The sequence below is a fragment of the Lepus europaeus genome, chromosome 7 (genome assembly GCF_033115175.1).
Source record: "Lepus europaeus isolate LE1 chromosome 7, mLepTim1.pri, whole genome shotgun sequence".
Lineage (NCBI taxonomy): Eukaryota > Metazoa > Chordata > Mammalia > Lagomorpha > Leporidae > Lepus > Lepus europaeus.
Genome location: NC_084833.1, coordinates 55115092 through 55141329, shown reverse-complemented (window position 1 = coordinate 55141329; position 26238 = coordinate 55115092). Strand labels below are relative to the sequence as shown.

Genomic DNA, 26238 nt, shown 5'->3' with positions numbered 1-26238 from the left:
GGTGAGCACTTCTAGTCGTCTGTTTTTAAACCATAAAAACACCAATGATTCACAGATTTTTACAAACCAATGTGCTTTCCCCTAAACTCCATTCTCATACATCTGTCCACACATAGATACTCTTACATTTAAAATAACGTCTTAAACTATGTCTAAAATGAAGTTCTTAATTTTCTTTTTTTTTTTCTTTTTCTTTTTTCTTGACAGGCAGAGTGGATAGTGAGAGAGAGAGAGACAGAGAGAAAGGTCTTCCTTTGCCGTTGGTTCACCCTCCAATGGCCGCTGCGGCTGGCGCATCTCGCTGATCCGAAGCCAGGAGCCAGGTGCTTCTCCTGGTCTCCCATGCGGGTGCAGGGCCCAAGCACTTGGGCCATCCTCCACTGCCCTCCCGGGCCATAGCAGAGAGCTGGCCTGGAAGAGGGGCAACCGGGATAGAACCTGGCACCCCAACCGGGACTAGAACCCGGTGTGCCGGCGCCGCAAGGCGGAGGATTAGCCTGTTAAGCTACGGCGCCGGCCCGAAGTTCTTAATTTTTATCCATTACTCTAAACACGCTTTTTTCAGTGTTCCTCCTTTGGTAAATGGCATTGTATTTTTTCTAGTTACTCAGGTGAAAAGCTTATAGTTATCTTTAGTGACTTTCTCTAACAAGCACTAATCTATTCCTCTATAAACTTTGAGTTTTGCTTTAAAATATGTTTATAACTTGACCACTCTTCATCAGCATTTTGGTTCAAGCCTCTCATTATAAAATGGTAGTCACCTAACTGCCTCCCTACTCCTTACTTGGTCCCCTCCCTCAGGACTACAGACTTATCTAGTTGAAAGGATGTCAAATCATTACATAACTAATCTGTTCACTCAAATGACTCTTCATTTCAGACTGAAATTCCAAGTTCTACATATCTACAAGATCTGGCCTCTTAACTTGACTATGTCCTACCATCCTACTGCTTCTTTCATTCTTTCTGCTCCAGACACAGGTCTTCTTGTAACTGCCTCACAGCCACTGAACATACCTGTTCCTTCTGCCCAGAACGCCTGCACCCCCACCAATTTGCACAGTATGTGCCTTCCCTCCTTTCATTTGTTTGCTCAAATGTCATCTATTCTGGTTACTCAATCTAAAACCAGGCCTTCCTCCCCAACATACTTCCTATTTTCATTGAATTTTTATTCTCAAGTACTTAACACTTTCTTATGAACTATAAATTTGATTTAACTTATTGCCCATTCTTCTCTCACTAATAGCAGATGTTTTTGTCATTAAAAAAAATTTTTTTTAATCCTCTGCTGTTTCCCTGTTACATCTAGAAACTGCATTAGCAGTTTAGCAGTGTTTAGCAGGCACTTAAACCACTTCCTACTGCATTCTAGTGAGAGGGACACAATGTTGAACACAAATCAGGATTGTAATAACTGAATTAAGGCCGGCACCGTGGCTTAACAGGCTAATCCTCCGCCTTGTGGTGCTGGCACACCGTGTTCTAGTCCCAGTTGGGGCGCCGGATTCTATCCCGGTTGCCCCTCTTCCAGGCCAGCTCACTGCTATGGCCTGGGAAGGCAGTGGAGGATGGCCCAAGTCCTTGGGCCCTGCACCCGCATGGGAGACCAGGAGAAGCACCTGGCTCCTGCCTTCGGATCAGCGAGATGCGCCGGCCGCAGCGGCCATTGGAGGGTGAACCAACGGCAAAAAGGAAGACCTTTCTCTCTCTCTCTCACTATCCACTCTGCCTGTCAAAGAAAAAAAAAAAAAAACTGAATTAAATTTGTCAGCTAAGATTCTTACAGACCCTCAGCGCTTGTGTGAACTTCTATCTAGCCACTTGGTTAGGCAAGATTGAATTTAAAATACTGCAGGCATAGTAGAATTCATCAAGTTCTTTAGGGAAGGTTGCTTTACAGCCATTCTTAGATCAACTGTAGTGTTTATTGTCCTCTGCAACCAGAAAATTCCTATTCCCACTAAACTTATGTTATTTATGTTGTAGATTAAAGTCAGTACCACACCAAACACCCTCCTGACAGTGAAAATTAACCAACTGTCAACATCTAATAGAGTTGCTCTCCACAATTCTATTTGAGTATGTAGCCCTAATTCAGACAAACAGATTGGGCTACAGCAGATGATATAGTTAGCATATCTCAGCAGAATGGAAATACTACTACTGTGTAAAAAAGTTTCTAGTTCTTGCTCTACACTTCATTATGTGATACCAGATAGATAACTCTGCCTAAGGAATATACTCATGCTTATTTTACAGGTTTCCTGAGAAGGTAAAATTACTTCTTGCCAAGCAGCCCTCACATAAGCTTTATATTTTTCCCCTACATCAGCAAAGACAGGGAAAAATAAGTTTTAATGCAAAGTCTTAGTGACGTTTTCTAAACCACATGTCCTAAAATTCTGCCTTGTATTAATAACTCTATCCCTCGACCATTGGTCTATAACGTCTGAAACTGCCCTTTTTAAAAAGTTGTAGGTTTGTTCTTTGTTCTTTAGACATCATGCCTGTCATCTCAAAAATTCTGAAACACATTGGGTAGATTTTTTTTTTTCAGGTTGAGGAGGTAACTCACATGGATCTTGAGGTCTGAATCATTTCAAATATATTCTTCACTATTTCTATTTCCATATGTATTTATTTTATTTATATTAAAAAGTACACAGAGGAAAAAAAAATCTCGTCAATAATGGTTCTGGGAAAACTGGAGGTACATATGCACAACAAAGAAACTAGGCCCTTCTCACTTACCATATTAAAAAAAAATTAATTCAAAATAGAAAGACTTAAATGTAAGACCTCAAATCATGAAACTACTAGAATAAAACAAGATAAATGCTTCAAGACGTTGGTCTGGACAAAGGCTTTTTGGATGTGTCATCCAACTTCTGCATCAAAAGCAGAAGTTGATAAATGGAATTACATCAAATCAAAAAGCTTTGTGCAGAAAGGAAACACAACCTACAGAGACAACCTACAGAATAAGACAACCAACAGAAGAGAGAATGGAGAGACAACCTACAGAATGAGAGAAAATGTTTGTGAACTATTCATCTGACAGAAGATTAATTTCCAGAATGTATAAGGAACTCAGATAACTCAACAGAAGGAAAGAAAAAAATCCTCTGGTTTTAAAATAGGTGAAAGATCTGAATAGATATGTCTCAGAGGAGGACAAATAGCCAGCCAGCTTATTTTACTTTATTTTTTAAAACTTACCATCTTAGCCTTTTTTTTTTTATTATTTAAAGATTCATTTATGTATTTGAAAGGCAGAGTGACAGAGAGAGGAAGAGACAGAGGAAGAAAGCTTCCATCTGCTGATTCACTCCCAAAATGGCCTCAAAGCCAGGTCTGGGCTAGGTTAAAGCCAGGAGTCAGAAACTCCATCCTGGTCTCTCATATCAGTAGCAGGGGCCATCATTGCTTCTCAGGTACTTTATTAAGAAGGCAGATTGGAAGCAGAGTTAGTATTATAAGTGGTGGCTTATTCAGCTGTGCCACAAGGCCAGTCCCAACAAGTATACTTTAAAGAGTTTGATATTACTAATCATCAGGGAAATGCAAACCAAAACCACAATGAAATATTATCTTGCCAATTAGAGAATGGTTACTACCAAAAAGACATAAATGCTCGTGAGGATGCAGAGAAAGGGGGAATTCTTAAGACGCTCTTGGCAGGAATGTAAATCAGTGTAACAGTGTGGAAAACAGTATGGAGCTCCCTCAAAAGCTGGGATTGATCCCACTACTGGATTCCCAGCAATCCCACTGTTGGGTATACAGATCTGAAGGAACCAAAATCAGGGTGTTGAAGAGACACCTGAAGTCACATGTTTATTGCAGCACTATTCACAGTAGCCAAGATATAGAATCAACTAAGTATCTACTGACACTAGAATAAAGAAAATGTGGCATATATACATAATATAATATTATTTAACCATTAAAAATTAAATTCTGTCATTTGGAATAACAGGGAAAGAACTGAAGAACATTATGTTATAGGAAAAGTCAGGCATAGAAAGATAAATACTACATGATCTTACTTACATGTGAAAGCTAAAAAAATTGATCTCAAAAAAGTAGAGAATAGAATAGTGGTTACCAGAGACTGGGAAAGGTATGAGTGATGGAGAAATGGAGAGAAGATGTGTACAACTGGAAAGGAAGAATAACTTCTAATGTTCCATAGCATAGTAGTGTAACTATTATTGAAAATAACTATTTCAAAGTAGCTGGTATGGAGGATTCTCAATGTTCTGAACACAAAGAAATGAATGATAAATGTCTTTGGTGATAAGTATGTCAATTATTTGGTCTTAACATTAAATATTATATCCATGTATTAAAATGTCACAATGTGCCCTCTAAGTAGGTAGTTACAATGTGTCAGCTGAAAATAAAAACACATTGAAGAATTAAAATTATAACTTTATACATACTAAAACATACTCATTTTAGCAAACTTTAAAATAAAACATAGGAAAATAAAAGTAGAACTTTTCCTAATGATGACAGTTTTCCAGTTATATTTTCTCTCTTACTCTTACTTTTTATTTTCTGTATTGTTGACTTAAGGTGGTTTAGAAAAATAAGTATGCACATGTCACTTCTAGTCAAAGTCTCTAAAGAGCTTGTTCTATAATGTGGCAAGTTCATTTTAACCTTTAAGGAGAAGAACAAAGACCCAAAAGATGGCCAAGTAAATTCTAATGAAGAGTTAAGTGGGAGAGTCACACTTTTCCAGATACCAAAACTCGCATAAACCTTTAATAATTGATATAGTATGGTAACTGGTATTAAAGAAGGGCTTAAGGGACAAATTTAAGAGAGTCCAGAAACAGGATTATGTGTGAAAATTTGATTAAAAACAGCTGGCATTACAATTTAGGGGGACAGGTTTGACAGTTCAATGACAGAGGTATAATTAAAAAAATACTTTTAGTTCATAGTTTCTGATTTCTGAGCATCTGAGTTTAAATCCTAGTTTGGCCAAAGTAGTGTGACCCATTACAGTGTCAAAGAACTTATCCCAATTGTTTTAGTTTCGACATCTGTAATGAAGACAGTAATACAGTACCCTAGTTCATAAGGTCCTTGTATGGTGATGAACTATTACAGTAAAGCTCTTAGAACAGCCACATACACTCACACCCCTCCCCAGAATTAAATCTGAGGACTATTTTCCAAAAGCCCAGGCTACATCTAATTGAAAAATATTTATTCATTGCATACTCTATGGCATAAAACAATCCTTCTAAATGGAAAGATTCTGTTTATCCTAAAATTTCCATCACATCATCAGCCATTATATTATATATTATGTATATAGCAATAGTGGTAGTAATAGTAATATTACTAAATGTTGATTTAACTAGAAATTGTTAAGAAAATATGGTGCTATTACTTATTAATAGTCTTCCTTAAGCAACTAGAAATACTGTAAACCAAATCCATAAACAACTCAGAATAACTAGCATTTTTTTGGCATCAACATTAAGTTCAAAGTTGAGGCTATCTATAGTTGTATATATATTCTATGCCAAATGAAAATTATGCATTAAAATTATTAAAATATGATATATTTAATTGTTTGGAAACAAAAAAACCTGAATTTCCCCAAGTGTAGAATGAATTTTCTGGCAACTGTATCTGTGTACTGCCGCCCTCTGCTGGGCCAGATAAATGCACAGGATCCCATCTGCAACCTTACATGTAACCTGGTCACATCACGATTTCTGGGTAGATAGCAGAAATGAAAGGAACTATAGACTAGGGCTCATCATTATCAACATATTCTTAGACACATCTCCTGTTACTTGCAACTCCAAGTTGCATTTGGACTGATCCCTTTAAAGTTATTAAATTCCTTAAAAACTGCAACCCAATTTTGTTTTCAATCTCCTTGTTGAAACAAACCCATTATTTTCTATCAGTACAAAGTGGCAGCAAAATCTTTATCTTTGATTTCAGAGAAATGTAAACATAAAATAATAACTAAAGATTTATACAAATAAATGCTTATAGTGAACATGGCAACAATTTTGTCCAAAAGGAACTACCCAAGAAAGCTTGGCAAAATGTACAACGTTTAGAAAGAATTTTGAGTTTACACAATGATTTTCAAGGAATGGTCTCTTTAATCCAGCTTTAAGAGACCACTATAATAATTAGAGGAATATTATTTAACATGCTGCAATTAAATATAGAACTATGTGGGATAACAAGTTATAAGATTCTTTTAACTACAGGTAAAATACATGCTATTATATTTTTACAATGTTTACCAATTTATGCCAATAACTGGACTCTTTAGAGTTGCTTGGCATTATAAACAACATTTATGAAATGAAACACCCTAAATTTTCCAACCTCACAGGCCTTTCAATGATCATTCAATTAATGTCTCACCTTTGATTCAAATAAATTTTTTGGATGACTTCAATGTCTAATGATGACTTCAATATATATCTAGAGTATCTCAAGCTCAGTACTACTGACATTCAGGGCTTAATAATTCTTTAGGATGGTTGGGATGGTAACTTGTATTTTGTGAGATGTTTAGAAGCAACCTTGACCTCTTCATGACTCCAGTGGAAATTTCCTATTCTTTTTTCCCCCTTTATTTAATAAATATAAATTTCCAAAGTACAACTTTTGGTTTATAGTGGCTTTCCCCCCAATAACCTCCCTCCCACCTGCAACCATCCCATTTCCCACTTCCTCTCCCATCCCATTCTTCATCAAGACTAATTTTCAACTATCTTTATATACAGAAGATCAACTTAGTATATACTAAGATTTCAACAGTTTGCACCCACACAGATACACAAAGTATAAACTATTGTTTGAGTAGTAGTTTTACCATTAATTCACATAGTACAACACATTAAGGACAGAGATCCTACATGGGGAGTAGGTGTACAGTGACTCCTTTTGTTGATTTAACAATAGACACTCTTATTTATGACATCAGTAATCACTTGAGGCTCTTGTCATGAGCTGCCAAGGCTATGGAAGCCTCTTGAGTTCACAAATTCTGATCTTGTTTAGATAAGGTTATAGTCAAAGTGGAAGTTCTCTCCTCTCTTCAGAGAAGGTTACCTCCTTCTTTGATGGCCCGTTCTTTCCGCTGGGATCTCACTCACAGAGATCTTTCATTTAGGTTTGTTGTTGTTGTTGTTGTTTTGCCAGTGTCTTGGCTTTCCATGCCTGCGAAACTCTCATGGGCTTTCTAGCGGGACCCGAATGCCTTAAGGGCTGATTCTGAGGCCAGAGTGCTGTTTAGGACATCAGCCATTCTATGAGTCTGCTATGTATCCCACTTCCCATGTTGGATTGTTCTCTCCTTTTTAATTCTATCAGTTATTATTAGCAGACACTAGTCTTGTTTATGTGATCCCTTTGACACTTAATCCTATCATCAGGATCAATTATGAACTGAAACTGATCACTTTGACTAGTAAGATGGCACTGGTACATGCGACCTTGATGGGATTGAATTAGAATCCCCTGGCACGTTCCTAGCTCTACCATTAGGGGTAAGTCCGAGTGACCATGAACTCTTTAATTAACACACAATTATTCTTAGGCATTTAAATTTAACTGAAAAGTGATCCCTGTTAAATATAAGAGTGGGAATAAGATAGGGAGGAGATGTACAGTTCAGCACATGCTCAGACTACCCCTAATTTCCTATTCTAAACCAAGTATTCTCACAAGCATCAAGTCAACATGTTGACTAGCTGAGACCTACACTCAGTCATCTGATGAAAAGTAAATTAAAACCATGGGCTACCATCACATACCTTTAAGAATAGCTAAGACAAAAGAAAAAGACAAAAACAAAATAAGAATCGACAATACTAAGTGTTGGTGAAGACATGGAACAAATGGAACTCTTATATATTGCTGATGGGAACCCAAAATGGTAGATACATGGGGAAAAGTTTCTTATAAAATTAAACATTATGTAACTATATATGTCAGCATCCTACGCCTAAGTATTTAACCAAGAGAAAACTTAAAAGCCTGTGTAAATGTTTAGAAAGGCTTTACTCATTATTTCCAAAACTATCTTTCAGTTGGTAAACAAATAAAAATTTTGGTATATCCAAACAATGAAATGATACTCAGTTAACACAAGGATTAAACAACTGATACAACACCAATATAGGTAAGTCTAAAAACGCATTATGCTAAGTGCATGAAGCCAAGCTCAAAAAACTATGGAACAACATTATAGAAAAAAACAAGGATATTAACAGAAAACAGATCAGTGGTTATCAGGTGCTGGAGGTAGTGGGAGGGTGAGACTACAAAGGGGCACTGAGAAACTTTTTGGGGTGATGGAAATGTTCTATGTACTGTGATACAGGTGGTTGCATTTAAAATACATGGAATACACATATTCCATGTATTCAAAATACATGGAATTGTAAAGTATGTGAAGTTTACTGTATATAAATGTTGTCAAAATAAAACTGATTTATAAGTGAACAAACAGGGGAAGGGAGTTTGACTTTGACCTTATGCTTTGGGTTGTTTATGTCTTGACATTCTATGATGAAAAATAATCATAATATTTAACTTCCTTCCTATAATGGAAAAAAAAAAATCTCTCCTTGTTCAGGTTGGTAAAGAGTACAAATAACATCAGTACAGACTGAATTCATCTTATAGTGAAATTAATTTTCCAAAAAAATGTTAAGATCTTACTTGATGATTTTGAATAGCTATTTCTGTATTTCAGATTTATTCTCCCACTGGGAATTTTTTTCTTTAATTTTTATTTACTCACCTGAAGGAGAGAGAGAGCAAGAGAGGGAGGGAGGGAAGAAAGGGGGGGGATATAGAGATCTTCTATCTGTGGTTCACTCCCCAAATGTCTGCAGCAATCAGGGTTGGGCCAGGCTGAAGCCAAGAGCCAAGAATTCAATCTGGGTCTTTCACATAGGTGGTAGGTAACCAGGCAGAAAGCTGGATTGGAGAACAGAGCTGGGACTGGAACGTAGGCACTCTGATACGTAATGTGGTTATTCCAAGCAGCAGCTTCACCACTGCCAAATGCCCACCCCTTCCACTGGGATTTTAGCGCCTATCTGGCTCAATGCTGGGCAAATACACAAGACACAATTAAAAATCTTTTAAGAAAATCTGGATCCTTTAATTTTTAATAAAACTGTCATACAGTGAACATTTACATTCTATTTCAGATGAAAAACAAAATATATATATATTGTAGAATGTTAAAACACATGCAATCAATTTCTTAGTGTCCTGAAGGTTTCATAAAGTTTCTATCTTGGTTTATATTTTTTAAAAAGAAGCATTTATTTATCTATTTGTCAGGGAGACATGAAAGCAGTTCTTCTTAATTAAGAATCTGGAATCAAAAGCTGAACCAGGATTTGGGATACTATGATATAGGATGTAGGCATCCAAGTGACAGCTCAACTGTTGCACCAAATGCCTGACTCACTGGTCTATCGTGCTGTTCTCATTTTGCAATGAGTTAGTGGTTTTTTTTTTTTTTTTTCTGTAAAATATGGCTCTTTATTTTATTTTATTTCTTTTGACAGGCAGAGTTAGACAGAGAGACAGAGAGAATGGTCTTCCTTTTCCGTTGGTTCATCCCCTAAATGGCCACCACAGCTGGCGCACTGCGCTGATCCAAAACCAGGAGCCACGTGCTTCTCCTGGTCTCCCATGCGGCTGCAGGGCCCAAGCACTTGGGCCATCCTCCACTGCACTCCCGGGCCACAGCAGAGAGCTGGACTGGAAGAGGAGGATACAGCCTTTAGGCTCTCTGACCTTCATCATGAGCATGTTCAGTGCCAGGATGGTGCCTTCCGGGATCTTCACTTTCGCCAGCACAGAGGTGCCCAGCTTCTCATTGCAGGCCATATCACAGGGCAGCAGCTACTTGGTCAGGGAGCCCAGGGCCCACTCCACCAGGTGCACAGACCATACCAGCTCAGCCAGCTTGCCAGGCTCCAGTGAGTCCGAGCAGTCACCCCTTTCCAGGTCTTGTCCAAAGTGATGTGATGTTCCAATACCTTGGCCCCCAGGGCCACAGCAGCCAACAGATAGCGCGATGCCAGTTTCATGCTCAGAGTACCCTATGGGAATGTCAGGAAAGAGCTTCTGATATTCTGAGATGACGCGCGGGTTGGCATTTTTGGACTGGAGCGGGTACGCGCTGGTGCACAATGGGAAGCAGAAGTTGGGGTTGAGGGGCTTCACGATCTGATAGACTTGCTTCATGGTGTCCACAGACTGTATTCAGCTGGAGATCACCATTGGATGACCTTTTCTGTCTTTTCCAGATAAGGAAAATTGTTAGTGTGTCCAGATCTGACTTTGAAAAATGGGACATTCAGTTCATGCAAAAACTCGACTGCCATCTCACCCATGCTGCAGGCAATGAAGAAGACGTGCACTCCCTGGGCAAACCTCCGCAGCTTGTGGTACTGGGCGCGGCTGAACACCAGGTGTCTTTTGTGCTTCCCATACGTCTTCCCCCAGGAGTACTCTGGAGTGTAGGACCTCTCCAATGCTTTCCAGTTGAACTGAATTCCAGCTGGCTCTTCTGGAACTTGGCAGAGTCAGCCCCACACTCTCTGGCTGTGCGGATCATGCGCTTGGCCACCTCCAGGTCACCCTGGTGGTTTTGGCCAACCTCAGCAACGATGAAGTATGGGTGCTGCCTGCCCACCCAGCAACCAGGACACAGCTCCAGCTCCAGGGGCATCGTGGCAACTCATGCTCCCAGTGCCTCCTGCCCACCTGGGCCTGGCTGCCACCTCTGCCAGTTAGTGCTTCTTTATTAAATGTTTATCGAGAATCACAGGGATAGAGTAAACAAACAGGTAAATGTGCCCACATGTAGATAACTGAAGGCTATCAAAGCCAAAGTTAACAGACTTCAGCATTACCAACTGAGTTTGTAAAGATGCAATACCAATAATTCTCATGATATAAATCCTGCCAATTTAGTGGTATAAACCCTGAAATGTCCCTAATGGTTTTAAACCTTTCCTTCTCCTTCAGTCCATCTTCTTATTTTCTTATGGAGGAAACTCCAGAACATTCAAAGAGCAGATAAACTCAGTTAAAATTCATCACACTCATAGTTCTGAAAAGGAACTAAAAAGTCATATAAAGGAATGACAAGAAGAAATTTTAAAAAGGTACATTTTGAGGTACTTCAAAGGGAGGTGAGGGAGAAAGGCTACATGCACACCAGATTTCAGTGCCATAAAGTGTTTACAAACATCTAAATGGAATCATCAGGCCTCAATTCACACTCAATAATGAGGATACAGTTAAATTATATGGTTGGATCATGCTTACTCAAAGGAAATTTTAGAAATGTGATTTTAAAAAAACCTGACTAGTCAAAAATAGAACCATGTGGATTCTTTTCCTCACACTGACACCATCCTGCCTCCCTCCCCCAATTTCCTGCATGATACAAGAAAGTTACTTTACTATCATGTTCTTCTTTTTAACTTTGCATTTATTCAGGAACTCCAGGACCATCATAAACTTTAGAATAGAACTAGAAAGAAATCTCACAAAGTCTGATAACAATCCATTGGAATATTCTCAAATTCTCACTTAAACACACATATGTACGTTCTAAAGGACATTAGGAGTATCATGTACCATGTGGAACTAGTAGGTGCTTAGTAAGTATAAACTACATGAATGGAATTGACTAAACAGAATGGAATTAGACTGCGAAAAAAAATGCCACTAAAGGCCCATGAAGGGTCATGTGAAGAACTCTTACCTAGTGACATCATTTCTTAAACTAACTGAACTGATTCTCATTTGACATTTTGCCCTTCTTTGAAATCAATTAATAAATCATTCCTATCTGGGAAAGAAAAAATTCTAATATTTAGTTTCTTCAGTATCAACAACCCCGTATCTACCTCACAGGGTCATTTCCCAGATCAAATGAGAAAGTATGTGAAAGCACTTTATAAACAACAAAGTGTATGGGGCCGGTGCTGTGGCGTAGTGGGTAAAGTCGCTGCCTGGAGTGCTTGGGCCCCTGTACCCATGTGGGAGACCCAGAAGAAGCTCCTAGCTCCTGGCTTTGGATCAGTGCAGCTCCAGCCGTTGTGGCCAATTGGGGAGTGAACCAGTGGATGGAAGACCTCTGTCTCTGTCTCTCTATGTGTAACTCTTTCAAATAAATAAATAAATCTTTTTTTTTTAAAAAAAGAACAAAGCGTAAAGTCATTATTTGAAATATCATTATTTTTCCCAATAGGAAATGAGTCAGCATAACAGAGTAAAAAAACTTTAGGCTTTCGGGTGATTACTGATGTCATAAATAAGAGTGTCAACTGTTAAATCAACAATGGGAGTCACTGTGCACTTATTCCCCATGCAGAATCTCTGTCTTTAATGTGTTCTACTATGTGAATTAATGGTAAAACTACTACTCAAACAGTACTCTATACTTTGTGTGTCTGTGTGGATGCAGTCTGCTGAAATCTTTACTTAGTATATACTAAGTTGGTCTTCTGTATATAAAGATAATTGAAAATGAATCGATGAAGAATGGGATGGGAGAGGGAATAGGAGATGGGATGGTTGTGGGTGGGAGGGAAGTTATTGGGGGAAAACCCACTACAATCGAAAAGTTGATTTGGATTTAATAAAAAAAAATATGACTAACACATGTAGGGATTTGGAAATTTATATTTATTAAATATAATTTATTATATATATAAATATAATTTATTAAATAAAAGTTGAAAAAAATTTAGGCTTAAGAAACAGATAAATGTGGGCATGTGACACAATGATTAAGATGCCATTTAAGATGTCCATATTCCATATTGGAGTGGCTAGGCTCAAGTCTCTGCTACACTTCCAGTCCAGTTTCCTGCTAATGTACACCCTGGGAGGAACTGGATGATGGATCAAGTAGTTGGATTCCTCCCACCCATGTGGGAGACTGAGATACAGTTCTGGGCTTCTGGCTTCTGCCTGGCCCACCCTGGTTACTATAGGCATTTGGAGGGGTAAAACAACCTATCTATCCCTGTCTTTCTCTCTGTCTCTCTTTCAAACAAACAAAACTTTAAAGAATTGAATAAATGAAAATTCATGAATGTAAAATCTGGATGCCATCATTTAATAGCCACAGAATCTCGAGTCAATTAGCACCAGTAAAATGGGAATAAAGATATTTATCTTACATTGTTGTGAGGAGGATTAAAGGTGATATACATAAAGTATTTAACCCTACCGCTGGGCAAGTTGTGTTACATACTATTTTTATTATGACAATACATCAACAGATACTTCTCATGTGATCATGCCATACATTAGTTCTACTTAGCCACCACTAAGTGGCAAAGGCCAGCACAGAATACCTGTTTTTCTTCTAAAAGAATTCTTTTTAAAAGTTTCAGTATGCTAATCAAGAAGTGCATTTACTATATTGGGCACAGTATTAAAAAATTAAAAATGTAGCTAGTCAATAGAAGAAAGAAACAGATCTTGGTGTGCACATTGCTAGGAAAACCAGTTTATAATTTTGTTAAACCAGCATGTTATGACTTCAAATGTGATATATTTAGGGATATGAAAGTAGTGCTTCTTTGGGATACACAGCAGACTCATAGAATGGCAGATGTCCTAAACAGCACTCTGGCCTCAGAATCAGCCCTTAAGGCATTTGGATCTGGCTGAAGAGCCCATGAGAGTATTTTAGGCATGGAAAGTCAAGACACTGGCAAAACAACAACAACAACAACAACAACAACAACAACAACAAACAAACCTAAATGAAAGATCTCTGTGAGTGAGATTCCAGTGGAAAAAATGGGCCATCAAAGAAGGAGGTACCTTTCTCTGAAGGGAGGAGAGAACTTCCACTTTGACTATGGCCTTGTCTAAAAAAGATCCAAGTTAGTGAACTCAAAAGGCTTCCATAGCCTTGGCAACTCATGACAAGTGCCTAGGGTGATTACTGATGCCATACATAAGAGTGTCAATTTGTTAAGTCAACCACAGGAGTCACTGTGCACTTACTCCTCATGTAGGATCTCTGTCCTTAATGTGTTATACAATGTGAATTAATGGTATACCTAGTATTCAAATAGTATTTTACACTTTGTGTTTCTGTGTGGGTGCAAACTGTTGAAATCTTTACTTAATATATACTAAATTGATCTTCTGTATATAAAGAGAATTGAAAATGAATCTTGATGTGAATAGAATGGGAGAGGGAGTGGGATATGGGAGGGTTGCGGGTGGGAGGGAAGTTATGGGGGGGGGAAGCCACTGTAATCTATAAGCTGTACTTTGGTATATAAAAGCTAAAAAAAGACACTGGTTGGGACACCCAAAAAAAATTAAAAAAAAAAAAAAACAAAGTAGTGCTTCTTAAAGAAATAAATCATCTAAAAGTAACTGAAGTTCCACTGTGTTAAGTAATTTAAAATAGAAACTAACTTCATCTTTTGACAGGCACAAAGAATGTTAGGGCAAATAATGCCTACATGTGTTAGTCATATTATTATTTTTATTAAATTACAGGCAAAACATATATATTTCCAGACTGTATAGTGAACCACTACCAATTAGTAAAACAGAACTTAAGAATCCTCAAATTAACCAAAATTTAGATAAGTACAACTCAAAAACATGGAATTTCTGTATTGTAATTTGGAACCTTTGAACTTTGCTTCATTCTCTTTCAAGAAGTATTATGTCCCTAAAACAAAGGTCATATTTTCAAAGAAACATTTAAAATTCAGAAATTAACTGACTATGAAACAAAGGAACACATTTTAGTATCTTTGCTCTATCTGCTTGGTTCTCAGATTACAAATGAATGTGACAAAGCACTGCCTGGAAGTTGATTTGAGTCAAATAAATACATTAAGCCATTGGTGCTAGATTACCGATTTCTTTTTCTTTTTAAAGATTGATTTTATTTTATTTGAAAGACAGAGTTACAGAGAGAGGGAGGTCTTCCATCTGCTGGTTCAATCCCCAGATGACCGCCATGGCCGGAGCTGCACGATCCGAAGCCAGGAGCCAGGAGCTTCTTCTGGGCCATCCTCCACTGCTATCCCAGGCCATAGCAGAGAGCTGGATCAGAAGAGGAGCAGCCAGGACCAGAACCAACGCCCATATGGGATGCTGGTGCTTCAGGCCAGGGTTTCAACCTGCTGCGCCACAGCACCGGCTCCTAGGTTACTGATTTCAAATTCTTTTTCACTCTCTTTTTAAAATATTTTATTTATTAATTTGAAAGAGTTACACAGAGAAAGGAGAGGGAGGGAGGGAGGGAGGGAGGGAAAGACAGAGAGAGAATCTTCCACGCAATGGTTCACTCCCCAATTGGCTGTGACCACTGGAGCTGCACTGATCTGAAGCCAGGAGCTAGGAGCTTTCTCCAGGTCTCCCACGTGGGTGCAGGGGCCTAAGAACTTGGGCCATCTTCTACTGCTTTCCCAGGCCATAGCAGAGAGCTGGATCAGAAGTGCAGCAGCCGACACTCAAATTGGCACCCATTTGGGATGCTGTCACTGCAGGCGGTGGCTTTACTTGCTACACCATAGAGCTGGCCCCTTTTCACTCTATTTCCTTAAAATACACCTTCCCTTAATTTTTCCCTGGAGATACTCCCCACTTTCTCTATTAAGTTAATGGACTCAAAGTTTCACTAGCAGGAAGAATGACCAGCACTCACTGCCAAAATCCATTTTCCACAAATAGATGATCTCACTGCTGCTTTGGGTTCTTCTTGCCTGGTAACCAAATTTCGTACTTTACCAACTCACAGTGCCTTTACCTTACTCCATTTCCTCTGTCCAGGGAATATTTTCACCCTTTAGTTTCTGCAGTGATTTACCAATTTCTTTTCTTTCTTTCAGCTTTTTGTCTTTTGTCCAAAATAATGCTCAGTTTTTCTGATTCAGTTGATAACCACTAAATCAAACTGAAGTTGAATACAGTGGCCAATTCTGTCTGAGGTTCTAGTCTCCAATGAATCTCATTTTTATGTATTAAAACTGAGACCCAAAGTGTAAGCGTTGTGGCAGAGCAGGATAAGCTGCCACCTGGTATACCTGTATCCCATATCAGAGTGCCTTGGGATCAAGTCCAAGACTTAGTGTTCCTGGCTATTGGCTTCCACCTGACCCAGCGCTGGCTGTTGCAGATATCTGGGAGTGAACCAGCAAATGGAAGATTTCTCTCTCTATATCACTCTTTCAAGTAATTAAATAGACAGATAAACTGAAACCCAAAAGAAAATCACAATGGGGGCAAATGACAAACTGGAAAATTGTAAGATGTTTTCATAATATAGTGATAGTGAAATTAAAACTGTGGTCATTTTTATATGTACATAATTGACTTTAACATCTTATAACTTACAGTCCAGAGTTAAGATTATCACTTGAAAGACGAACTGTTTTAGTTTTACAAATAAAACACTTTATTAATACCTTTTAAATTGATGAATATCTAAGTATACTTACTTACATTTTTAAATAGTTGCTCAGCAAGTTCTCTTACATGCTTTATCATTTTCAATGGATTATTTTCTTCAACTTTAATTCTCTCTACTTCGAAGGCTACCAACTAAGAAAGAGAATCAAATGACAAAATATTAACACTAACACATCATAATAAAAAATGTGGTAATTTCATACATTTGCAAGTAAAATAAAGTCCAGAATACATATTATTTTTAAGAGAAAATACTTCAGATTTTTACTGGGTTTCAGTTCTGTTCTGGGATGACAGCTGATTGAATCTTTGGATTTTCCTATGGTCTCTCTTGATGATTAAGGGCTCTACTTCTTGGGAAAGTCATTTCTGGAACTCATAGAGACCTTGTCATTCCACAAGCTTACTTCAAGAATTATCTCACACAGGGAAACTCAGAAAGTCTCCACACATTCTCCAAATTCACACAATAGGAACCACACATTCATGTCAGTTTGCTAAGACTTTACGCCTAGCTCTGCTGGCAGTGTGATCTGACAGGTCACTTGAACTCCTGAGCTTCAGCTTCCTCATCTCTAAAATAAGGTGGAAGAACAAGATAACCTTAGGCTTCTTCAGTTCTCAAATCACCTATATTCCAGTTTGTCTCCCTAACATCTCATTTACGGGGAGAACTATGTGAGTGTGTATGCTTATGGTAGAGTAAAGAATGCCGACAGGAAAAAAACTGGAGGAGAGTAAATGAAGGATGAAAAGAAGAATATAAGATAGGAATCTTTGTTGTCAGATCTAATAGCTTCACTGGAACAGACAGACTATGGGCTGGTTTATTCTAGTTCAGGATTCAGAAAGACTATTAGACAAAGGCATTTTTTTTTTTAATTCCAAGATGTTTACTTGATGGGAGTGTAAGGACAAGATGATGCATGATGCAAACTACTTCTGAAAATTCCATTAAGGCACCATGTGTTTGGCTGCCCAAGCTAAGCTTAAAAAAAGGAATCCTTTCCCAGGAGCAAATTCTATTTTCCTACAAAAGCACATTCCCACGAAAACAGACAAAGAAGAGAGAATGAGAAATTATTTAGATCTGGTCCCTTGTTTCTCGTAGGCCCTTGAATGAGGTATAAACATATGACCAACTGAGTTTCAAGTAACCACATCAATAAGACATCAAAGTCACCACTGCAGGCACAATAAAGAACTAGATTAACAGTAAGGGAAGACTCAATAGGAATCTAGGACAGGGAGCTTGTCTTCTCATTGTTTTCGATCTAGAGGATACATATATAAAATATGTAATAAAAAAGGAGACATCATATAAACTTATGCCTTCTAGTGTGTCTCAGAGTCAACTATTCTGAAAAAGTCTGGAGCAGCTGGTGAAGCAAGAGCAGAATATGAACACACGGTTATGGTTAGGCTCAAAACTAGAGGGGAATCACTTCAGGACGCAGCCACAAAGATAGTTGGAAGTGATAGCAAGCAAGTTTTCTTCAAGTAATCAATGTGACTTGTTATGAAGACATTACCAGAGGGAGTTAGTAATGAAAATGTGAATAGAAAACAAAAAGGATACAGAAACCACTATTACTATTCACAAAGTTTCAAAAACTGACACAAAGTTAAAAATTATACTGAGGATACTGGAGAGCATCTAATATAATCCTATTCAGCATTATGTATTAATAACTTAGTTTAGAATCTAAAGGCTGATATATAACCAATGTCAACCATATTAAGTGTTAATTGTAGAGGACTGGTGGTCAGTAATTGATAAGAAAGTTTTGGTCCTATCAGCATAATTTCTCCTACATCTTCTTATGTTTTGTATTATTAACCAGAGCAGTTGGTGTCTGGTCTTCATACTCAGAACTGTAACAGGTATTTATTCTTTAGTTCTTACCTAGGAATACTTCACTATCTTTTCAGAGAATAAAAGATCCTTTTTCTATGAAATAAGGATATTTTAAATCTCAATTCCTATCTTCCATTTTTTTAAAATTTGATAGAGTTATAGACAGTGAAAGAGAGAGAGAGAGAGAAAGAGAGAGAGAGAGAGAGAAAGAAAGGTCTTCCTTCCGTTGGTTCACTCCCCAAATGGCTGCTACAGATGACACTGAGCCGATCTCGATTCCTACCTTCTACATATAAAATAAAACCACTAGCAGCAAAGAATGACTACTATTACTATTTTGTAACATAATAGGTGCTAGGAATGTTTTTTATTTTATAGATTTAAAGGAACTTTAGATTTATTGGTTTCAATATGATGCTTTTTCAGAAACTGAAAAACAGAATAAAACTCATTATTCTATCCACCCAAATTAGCTGCTGTGAACACAGAATTAAATAAGAATTTGAGGCCAGCGCCACAGCTCAATAGGTTAATCCTCTGCCTGCGGCACCAGCACACCGGGTTCTAGTCCCGGTCGGGGCGCCAGATTCTGTCCCGGTTGCCCCTCTTCCAGTCCAGCTCTCTGCTGTTGCCCGGGAGGCAGTGGAGGATGGCCCAAGTCCTTGGGCCCTGCACCCTATGGGAGACCAGGAGAAGCACCTGGCTCCAGGCTTCGGATCAGTGCAGTGTGCCGGCTGCAGTAGCCATTAGAGGGTGAACCAACGGTAAAGGAAGACCTTTCTCTCTCTCTCTCTCTCTCACTGTCCACTCTGTCAAAAAAAAAAAAAAAAAAAAAAAAGAATATGAAAGATGTTTTTAAAAGAGAAAGTACAATAAATGGAAAACAACATTCTTATTTTGAGTTACATCTCCCCTATTTCTTCCTTTAATGGTCAACTCCTTTAAGATAAAGATTAAATTTTATTATGTACCAAAGAAGCTAGACAAATTCTGATTACTGAAGCCATGAAGTTAAACTATAGCTCTATGCCACTGAAAGGCTCAATATAACTGCAATTTGAAGTCATATATCTATACATCAAAATTATTCCTTTCTTCCTATGAGACAGGGAGAGAGATCAGTGCATTATTTCTTTTTTATTTATTTTTATTTTTTGCCAGGCAGAGTTACAGTGAGAAAGAGAGACAGAGAGAGAGAGAGTTATAGACAGTGAGAGTAAGACAGAGAGAAAGGTATTCATTCCGTTGGTTCACTTCCCTAATGGCCACCATGGCCGGTGCTGCACCAATCTGAAGCCAGGAGCTGGGTACTTCCTCCCGGTCTCCCATGTGGGCGCAGGGGACCCAAGCACTTGGGCCATCCTCCACTGCACTTCCGGGCCACAGCAGAGAGCTGGACTGGAAGAGGAACAACCGGGACTAGTACCCGGTGTCCCAACCAGGACTAGAACCCGGGGTGCTGGCGCCACAGGTAGAGAATTAGCCAAGTGAGCCATGGCGCCGGCTGAGATCAGTGCATTATTGACTCCAAAAAATAACTGAAGTTTTAAATTACTGTCAAAGTTTTAAAAATACTTTAATGAACTCTTGTTTAAAACTTGGGGGAAGGAGGGAAAGGGCTGATGTTGTGGAGCAGTGGGTTAAGCTAATGCCTGCATCCATATGGGCACCAGTTCGAGTCCCTGCTACTCCAGTTCTAATTCAGCTCCCTGCTAATGTGGCTGGGAAGATAGCCCAAGTCCTTGGACCCATGTACCCACGTTGGGGACCCAGATGCAGTTCCAGACTCCTGGCTTCAAACTGACCCAACTCCAGCCATTGTTGGCCATTTGGAGAGTGAACCAGTGGATGAAGACAGATCTCAATCAATCAATCAATCAATCTCTCTCTCTCCCCTCTTTTTTTCTCTCTCTCCTACAAACCCTGTAACTCTGAACTTCTGAGGCATTCCATAATTATATATTTCTAATATATATAATATGAAGGTTTGGTAACATAATAATCAGCAGTTAGATTATTTTGTATTTTAATTATATTTTGAGTTAATGTTAAAAACAAAACTTCTCTACTTTCAATACTAGAATATGTGTTTGTAAATAATGCAGTCATTTTAGAAGAACTATACCTCATCAAAGAGATCGCAAGATCTATAAGGAGGACCTCTTTCTGAAACAAAACCTGCAAATGCCATTCCATTGAGCACTTTAGTGAGGAAATCATTCTCAACCAAACCACGCTGTCCCAAGAAAGCTGTCTGTAAAGAAAGAAAAAGTAAAACAATATTTTATTGTTTGGTAATGGATAAATGACAAAAAAAACACACACACAATAAAGATCAAAGCTTATGTAATGCCTTTATGCATAAACATGTGTTGCTATAAAATGTATTTTTCAGGAGCTGGCTTTGTGGCATAGGGGTAGAACCACAGCCTGCAATGCCAGTATTCTACGCAGGTGCAGGTTTGCACCCTGACTACTCCACCCCAATCCAGCTCCCCGATAATAGCCTAAGAAAAGCAGCTGACGATGGCCCAAGTACTTGGGTCTTTGCCCACATTGGAGAATGGAGCTGCCGACTTTGGCCTGGCCCAGCACTGGCCATTGTGGACATCTGGGAAACGAATAAGCAGATGGAAGAACCCTCTGTCTCTCCTCTCTATGTATCTGACTGTCAAAATAAATAAATATCTTTAAAAAATATAAAATATATTTCTCTTGAAAAAGTTTTTTGTCTGATACCTGAAATACAACATGTATTGAAAAGAATAAAAATCAATCTGCCCATAATTCAGGAGGGGAAATCAGAAATTAATGTTTAGTTTTAAAAGAAAAACCAACTTAAAGTTAAGAGTATAAAGTAAAGCCTTGTCAGTTCCTTAGTAGTAAGAATTATCATCTAGCCACACAAAGCAGAGATTATAAATAATCACATTTGATAAATTAAGGTCAAAAATAGGGTGCTTTATCTTACTTTGTGAAAATGTATAACTGGCTCTGCATGAATCCTTATAAGTTGTAAGCATGATCTATATCCTTGGAAGAGTTGGGCAAATAATCTAAGGAAAACTGCTCGCACTTCTTTATCCTAAAAATGTAAGAACAAACATGTTAGGTAATTAATTTCTAAAAAAAAATATTAAGTAAAAAGTTGTAAAAAGTGTTTCAGTGCTTCTCATACATAAGTTTCATTTTTGGCAACACTGAACAGTGGTGCTTCTAGTCCATCCTATCACTGGGCAGCTTAGGCTGCTAAACTGTTCTTTGTATTGAACCAAATAAAACTTGCCTCGAATGCATCTCATTTTCCTCTAAGAAAAAAGTAAGTCAGGGTCGTATCTTTTACTATGTTAGAGAAGGGCATATATCCAATTCCTTTGATTTTTCTGTCACTAATATGAAAGGAAAAAAATCTTTAAACACTAAGTTTTAAGAGTTTATGAAGTCTGTTTTGAAAAGTTTTACAAAGTTTATGCAAGTTTTAAAAACCTATCCTTACATTAATAAGGTATGACCTTAAAATTGTTATAATAGCTCAGGTTTTTTTTTTTTTAAATTTTAATATTTCTATTGATGCCTTTTTCAAATGAAAATGTCTACTTTATTAATATACAATAAATTTATAAAATAGTCATAGATCATTAAAACTAGCAATGGTACAGATTTTGACAGAATCACACTCTTAGGGGCCAGTGTTTTTTTTTTTTTTTTTTACAGATTTTGTTTTTTATTTATTTTAAAGTCAGAGAGTTACAGAGAGAAGAAAGGCAGAGAGAGAAGTCTTCCATCCACTGTTTCACTCCCCAACTGGCCGCAATGGCAGGAACTGCACCGATCCAAAGCCAGGAGCCAGGAGCTTCTTCCTGGTCTCCCACGTGGGTGCAGGGACCCAAGGACCTAGCCATCTTCTACTGCTTTCCCAGGCCATAGCAGAGAGCTGGCTTGGAAGAGGAGCAGCTGGGACCAGAACTGGTGCCCATATGGGATGCCGGCGCTTCAGGCCAGGGCATTAACCGGCTGCGCTACAGTGCTGGACCCAGGGGCCAGTGTTGTGGCATAGCGGGTAAAACCATTGCCTGTGATGCTGGCATCCCATAAGGGTGCTGTTCATGTCCCAGTTGCTCCACTTGTGGTCCAGGTCCCTGCTAATAGCATGGGAAACGAAGTGGAAGATAACCCAAGTTTGGGGCCCTGCTACCCTCGTGAGAGACCCGGATGAAGCTCCTGGCTCCTGGCTTTGGCTTGGCCCAGCCCTCCCAACTGTGGACATGTAGAGGGCGAACCAATGGAGAGAAGATTTCTCTCTCTCTCTCTCTCTCTCTCTCTCTCACACACACACACCACACACACACACACACAAACGCACTCCTCCCCCACCCTAACTTTGACTTTCAAATAAATATTGAAGAAACGAATCACAAATTTAGAACTCTAAGGAAAATTACAAAGCTGCTAAATAAAGTCTTAATGAGGAAATGAGGGTCAAGAATGCTTAAGTTACTTGTTAAAGGTGTCCAGTGCTATCAAGCTCCTTACTATACATCAAGCTCACCTCCAAGAAATACAATGGGCAAAATAAAAAAAGGGGCCTCTGTTATACATCCACCCTTTTGTCTTCTAACAGGAGCTATCTTCATCTACTTATTCTTCAAACTTGATTCTTTTTTTGACAGGCAGAATGGACAGTGAGAGAGAGAGACAGAGAGAAAGGTCTTCCTTTACCATTGGTTCACCCTCCAATGGCCGCTGCGGCTGGTGTGCTGCGGCCGGCACACCACGCTGATCCAAAGCCAGGAGCCAGGTGCTTCTCCTGGTCTCCCATGTGGGTGCAGGGCCCAAGGACCTGGGCCATCCTCCACTGCACTTCCGGGCCACAGCAGAGAGCTGGACTGGAAGAGGGGCAACTGGGACAGAATCCGGCGCCCCGACCAGGATTAGAACCCAGGGTGCCAGCGCCGCTAGGCGGAGGATTAGCCTATTGAGCCCTGGGCCGGCCCAAACTTGATTCTATTCTATTATTAACATTGTTTGTTTCCATTTTTATAAGCCTCCTTTACATTTTTTTAAATTCCCATCTGATGCTTGGCAAAGTTTCCTATGCTCTAACCCAGGTTCTGATTTTCTGTCCTTTAGTTGTTCATGCTTCTGCAGGGCAACAGTCTTAGTTCTCCTGTCCTCTTGGTCAGTGCACTTTCCTGTAGCTCTCCTATGAACAGGACATCCAGGACTGTCAGTGGAAACTCTCCAATTTCTAATTTGTGGCACTTTTTACTATGCTGCACATCTGACTCTAACTTCACTCAACTTCTTTAACAAACCTACAAAATAGATGTATTATTAAACTTACCAGCATTTTTGAATGTGATAAAGCTGTTCGTGGAGGAGGAAAAGCATGATCTGCTACTTCCAAATCTGGGTGTAAAATCTACAGCAAAGAAGTTTTGTTAAGTGAAATGTCTTAATAGCAACAAAATCTAACCTTTTTCTAATAAAAAATTTCTAAAAATAATCTAACAAAATCTAATCTACTTGGGGAATTAAGATGGAAAAGTATGTGTATGAATTATGATCCATTCTCTCCATGAAACATAAGTTAGATAGCTGAGTTAGTTTGGTGGTAAGATCACTAAGATAAAACAGTCAGTAAAAAAAAAAAAAAAGTTGTTCTAGAAAGAAACAAATAGTATGGTCTCATTTACTTGAAAATAAAAAACCTCTAAATCTGTATACATATACATACATGTTGTGATCAATAAAACAACAGTCACCTCTGGGAAAGGAATGCTCAGGGCAGAGCTATTTTTCTGCCTAGCTGATTTTTTTTAAAACACGCATATGTTTTCATGTTTCTTATTTTAATAAATTAACTGAAATATGGAGGAAGAAAAGAATAACCTTTTGAACTCTGCAGTCCAGAAGGGAAAGCCCAGTACAACGTGACAAGTGTTACAAATATATAAAATATAATGTATTTAATATAATCAATTCATGCTAGGGGAAGTTGGGGAAAAACAAATAAGGAAATATTTGAGTATGATTTTGAAGGAAAGCAGGTTGGGGAACATGAAGAAAAGAAGGGCTCATGTAAGACTTGCCCAGAGAAAAAGATAAAATGCATCAGTATTTAGCAAATTTTGGTCTGTATAGAATCACTTTCAAATACTAAGGTTTCTTGATAGTATACTTAGAAAAGATAAAATAATACTAAAATATTGACAACAATTATCACCCAATCACCTGCACAGTAATATAACAATGTCTTGGCGTCTATATAATCATCCACAATCATTACACAGTTCAAGTGCTGTATTGTCATTTGATTATAACTGTTTACTAACCAACAAAGCTATGTACTTGTTACTCAAATCTCCCTCATGGTTTATCGAATCTTTTTCAGTGCTATTTTGACAACATACTATGTTCTGATATCTTATTCACAGTGCTACAAAATTCACCATTGTGCTCGATAAACATAATAGCCATACTCAGTTCTACCAAAAAGGAATTTTACACATTGGTCAAATGTGGTGGTATGGGTGTAGCAGGTTAAAGTTATCAGTATGCAACACCACCCCTATCAGGAAGAATTAAAATTTTGGTTAATTTTGATATGAAATCCCTGAATAATTGTTAATATCACCAAGGTGTAACGACATAAGCAATTTAATAAATTTTTCAGAAACACTGAGCTTTCTACAATCACTTAAAATATTATCTTCTCTCTACAATTAGCATAGAGTTGGTCCTCTGTATATAAAGTCATATTAAAAATGATACATAATGAATAAGGAGATGGGAGAGGAATGGCAGGTGGGATGGGAAGGGGGGGTATGGGAGAAAGAACCACTATTTTCCTAAAGTTGTATCTATGTAAAAATACATTCATTAAATAAAAATGAAAAAATGACTTTAGATGTACAATGTAATACTTTATCCTTTTTAGTATTTGTTGTTGTTCTAGTACTAGTGGTTGAACTCTGTAATTAACACACAATTATTCTTAGGTGTTTAAATTTTAACTGAAAAGTGATCCCCCTTAAATCTAAGAGTGGAAAAAGAGAGGGAGGAGATGAACAATTTGGAACATGCTCAATCGGACTGGCCGCAAATGGTGGAGTTAGAAATGTGCCAGGGGATTCCAACACAATCCCACCAAGATGGCATGTACCAATGCCATCGCACTAGTCCAAGTGATCAATTTCAGCTCACAATTGATAGCTCTGATAGGTCTAAGAGTCAAAGGGATCACATAAACAAGTCAAGTATCTGCTAATACTAACTGATAGAATCAAAAAGGGAGAGAAAGATCCAACATGGGAAGCGGGATACACAGCAGACTCATAGAATGGCAGATGTCCTAAACAACACTCTGGCCTCAGAATCAGCCCTCAAGGCATTCGGATATGGCGGAAGAGCCCATGAGAGTATAGCAGGCATGGAAAGCCAAGATATCATGGGAAAAAAAAAAAAAAAAGACCTAAATGAATGATCTCTGTGAGTGAGATCCCAGTGGAAAGAACGGGGCCATCAAAGAAGGAGGTACCCTTCTCCGAAGGGAGGAGAGGACTTCCACTTTGACTATGACCCTATCGGAATAAGATCAAAGTCAGCGAACTCTAAAGGCTTCCATAGCCCTGGCAATTCATGACTAGAGCCTAGGGAGATTACTGACGCCATGAACAGGAGTGTCAAATTGTTAAATCAGCAACAGGAGTCACTGTGTACTTACACCCCATGTGGGATCTGTCCCTAATGTGTCGTCTAAAGCGAAGTGATGCTATAACTAGTACTGAAACAGTATTTTTATACTTTGTGTTTCTGTGTGGGCACAAACTGATGAGGTCTTTACTAATTATATACTGAATTGATCTTCTGTATAT

At 38.5% G+C, this 26238-nt stretch overlaps 1 protein-coding gene and 1 pseudogene across 4 annotated transcripts in view; both read right to left on the bottom strand.

Moving 5' to 3' along the window:
- Positions 1-26238, bottom strand: part of SBF2 (SET binding factor 2) — a 544097-nt gene that overhangs the window by 236791 nt on the left and 281068 nt on the right. For 3 of the 4 annotated variants that reach the window (XM_062196513.1, XM_062196516.1, XM_062196515.1), the window contains 4 exons: positions 23706-23783; positions 21333-21446; positions 20487-20615; positions 16537-16635 (listed from right to left, as the gene is read on the bottom strand). In XM_062196513.1, the coding sequence (XP_062052497.1) occupies positions 16537-16635; positions 20487-20615; positions 21333-21446; positions 23706-23783 (420 nt within the window). The remainder of the gene's footprint in view (positions 1-16536; positions 16636-20486; positions 20616-21332; positions 21447-23705; positions 23784-26238) is intronic. The other variant, XM_062196514.1, reaches the window with a different exon arrangement.
- Positions 9307-10984, bottom strand: LOC133764437 (sialic acid synthase-like; annotated as a pseudogene).